The 3778-nt window shown below is 33.6% G+C and overlaps 1 protein-coding gene across 4 annotated transcripts in view; it reads left to right on the top strand.

Annotated features, from left to right (window-relative positions):
* LOC102673581 (semaphorin-2A) overlaps positions 1-3778 on the top strand; it is a 259910-nt gene that overhangs the window by 249696 nt on the left and 6436 nt on the right. For all 4 annotated transcript variants that reach the window (XM_031514004.1, XM_031513998.1, XM_006608692.2 and 1 more), the window contains 2 exons: positions 2737-2967; positions 3179-3592. In XM_031514004.1, the coding sequence (XP_031369864.1) occupies positions 2737-2967; positions 3179-3592 (645 nt within the window). The remainder of the gene's footprint in view (positions 1-2736; positions 2968-3178; positions 3593-3778) is intronic.

The following is a 3778-nucleotide window of genomic DNA, read 5'->3' as shown; positions in this document are numbered from 1 at the left end:
GAAAGAGAGAGAGAGAGAGAGAGAGAGAGAGAGAGGGCGAGGCGCGATTTAAGCACGGAGGGGAAGAAAAAATTCGATTTCCGGCAAGGGAGCATCGTTGTTTTTAGACGAAAAACGTCCGTGGCGAACTACTTGCTCGGAGTATCGCATGGGGAACGGGGCAATTAGGAAGGCGTGACTCGAATGCATGGTTAATTGATCGGAGGAATAAAATTCGACGCGTGGGCGGATATTTTTCGGGGAATTTATGGGCAGGTATTTCACGTTGGACCTTCTTTTTGGTGGAGAGGAGAAGGAATAGGGTAATTGAAGAGGTTGGAAGGGAAAATGGCACGAGCGAGAAAATATTTCCTTTGAGAAAATTATGATTGATTATGATTGATGATAATTCAATATATTATTGTTTCTTTATTGTTGATTTTGTAGAATTTGTTAAGATATATTGCTTTTTAACACAGAATAACGTAGAATATTTTTGTTATTCTTGATATTAAATCTGATATAATTGTATATTTAATAACGTTTAGTTATTCTTTTTCTTCGTCAGAACAATAATATAATTTAAACTTAAGAATACAAATGATTTAACTATTCTTTAAATCACAAGGAAATCTTGTTATTCTAGATTTTAATCTTCATTAACCAACATAATTTATAAAATTATCGATGCTCGAACAACAGTAACGAGCGAACTGTTAAGCGGTTTTTTTACGATAACAAATTATAAAAGCGACAAATGGATGCTCGTTAAAAATGCGTTCAAGTTGGAAGCTTCGTCACGGAATGCTAAATGAAAACTAGAAAAGTCGTTTCCTCTTCGAATGTAAAACTTGCCGCGTCGTAACTTTTTCCTTCGTACGTCTGTTTTATAGTTTTTCTCTTCGTTATGCCGCTGGTTTCTCGAAATTTCAAAGTTTTTCGGGAGCTTTGACGATCGTAACCCTTTCGAAATAATTTCTTCGGCGGTTAAACTTTTGTTTCTCTAACCAGTGCCTCGATCTCGAATGAGGCATCGACATAAGATACTCGACGCGCCATCTCGTGTAAAAATATCAAACTAAACATTGACCCTAAATATATTATACATTATACACTATTTTGTTACGAAAAGTATACAAATTAAGAATTTTCATTTTATTTCATATGAAATATCATTTAATCTGTGGATAGAAAATATGACAAATTGAAATTCAACGGAAATAGGATGATGACTATTTTCAATTTACGTTTCATCTCTATTTTATTTTTATACGTATATATCTTTCGATTTTTTTTTATGTGTTATTTTAAAAATTTTCAATCTCTATTTTATTGCAAAATATCTTTCCTTCTGTCATGAGTCGAAATTCAATAGTTTAAGCGAGATGATTGACTTTATTCAACAACGTGTACCGTTTTCAGTGTATGTTGAAATTTCTATTCAAACTATTGAAATTTCCAGCGGATGTAAAACAAGCGATGGCATGTTCCATCGATGATACATGTAGATTGAATGAAAATTCACAGAAAAAACGTGTGGTATGTCCCTTGTTAATGTATATATGAAATACTACATAATGAATCAGTTTCTTTCTCCTCTTTTGAAATGTTTCATATTTTCGACTTATATAATTAAATTGCGGTTTTCTTTTATTTATATAATTTTCAAATTATAAAATTAATTTACGTTATATCATTTTTCATATCTATATCAAAACTGTATTACGAAATTCCAGAAATTTTAATTAATATTTCTATCCAAATTCTATACATAGATAATTCTTCAAAATGATATCTTATTAACATTTGTTGATAATTTTTCTTTATTTTCAAATCGATGAAAAATTTTCTCTTGATTTTGACGTGTTGATGTTGATTTGTTAGCAAAAATCAAAGGAATGATGGATCATCGTTGAATATCTGTATCCTTATTTTCAAGCCAACGGTGCTTAAAGAGGAAATCGTTCGAAGGAAATCTTCTCGTGGAATTTCATCAAGGGTAGAATCCTAGCACAGCGGTAGTCTCCGTCGAAATTACTGTTTCTCTGGATCTGACACGGAATTCAGTTTCGTTTTTACGCCCCGCTTGGTATTTCCATAAATTTCTCCACGACCGGAAACCGATGTTCAAATTCGAATTAGATTTGTCAAGTTATACTTACCGAACGTTAAACATAATTTCGCGTTCATCCTGATATTCCCACGTTATAAATATATATTTATTCCACTATTTTATGCCCTTGATTTTAATATCGATTAATAACAAGTATCTCCCTTTTATATTTCCTTCCACTGTTAACGACATATTTTAAAAGATATATAATTAGATTCTTGAAGCTGATCATAATTTTTAAATATCTTGATTCATTTGAAATGATAACAAGAATTTTTGTAATATGAAAGAATAATGGTTTTTGATCAATTTGTGTTCATGAATCACATTTTTTAAATTAATTATATCGATGAATGTTATAATAAAATGTCTAATAAAACTTTCACGATATCTATAATATTCTTGTGATATATCGATGTATAATGAGAATTTGTTTGAAAAAAAAAATGTTAAAAATTCAAAAGAATCGAAACAAAATAAATGTAAAATACAATAAAGATTTTCGTATAAGGAATAATGAAGAAATTGCAATTCAGTTTTGGAACGTCGTCTCTTCGGTATCACTTGGTTGAACTTTCCCCGAGAATTCTCGGATAACAGTGTTTCCTTGATCGAATAACTCTTATTCTTTGTGACTGTTTCAGAACCTAATTTCGTGGGATCTTACGACATCGGCAGCCACGTATTCTTCTTTTTCCGCGAGACGGCCGTGGAATACATAAATTGCGGGAAAAGTGTGTATTCCCGCGTGGCGAGAGTTTGCAAAAGGGACACCGGCGGCAAAAATATTCTCTCGCAAAATTGGTCGACTTATCTGAAGGCGAGGTTGAATTGCTCGATACCCGGCGAATTTCCATTCTACTTCAACGAAATACGTAAGTCTAATCGATTAAAAAAAAAAAACATATTAAATCTTACCTTTCTCGATTTTTCAATAATCACAGATCTTCTCGATCTTTATTTCGACTCCATTTTTTTTACTAATATAAATCCAATGAATTTTTCATTCTCAATATCTAATTTCTTATTCGACTTTCAATCGATGCAATAACATTGTAAAATCAATCAATGCACGTTTATTTTCAGAGAGTATTTACAAGGTGCCAGGCGATGACACTCACTTTTACGGTACTTTTACCACGTCGACGAACGGATTGATGGGCTCGGCGATTTGCTCGTTCCATATCGACGCGATTCAAGAGGCGTTCCGTGGAAAATTCAAAGAACAGGCGACGAGCAGCAGCGCCTGGCTTCCGGTGCTCTCCAACAAAGTTCCTGAACCGCGGCCCGGTCAATGTGTGAACGACACCGAAACGTTCCCGGACACGGTCCTCAACTTCATTCGATCCCATCCCCTCATGGATTCGGCGATATCGCACGAGAATGAAAAACCCGTCTTTTACAAACGAGACGTGATGCTCACACGATTGGTCGTGGATAAACTGCGTATCGATTTCGTCGGCCTCGATTTGGATTACACGGTCTACTATGCTGGATCAAGTAAGTTGAAATTAGAAAGTAATGGAGATGATTTTTAAATTTGAAAAAGAAAAAAGAAATGGAATTGGAAACAAGAACTATTGACTATTTGAATTAATAACAGGGAACGATATTTGTATTGCTCTGTTATTTCATTACTATAATTTGAACGAACATTTTTCATTCACATATCGCTAGAAGATTCGT

This window comes from Apis dorsata, unplaced genomic scaffold (genome assembly GCF_000469605.1).
Source record: "Apis dorsata unplaced genomic scaffold, Apis dorsata 1.3 scaffold_44, whole genome shotgun sequence".
Taxonomy (NCBI): Eukaryota; Metazoa; Arthropoda; class Insecta; order Hymenoptera; family Apidae; genus Apis; species Apis dorsata.
The sequence above is the reverse complement of the archived record's forward strand: the minus strand, read 5'-3'. Positions and strand labels throughout refer to the sequence as shown.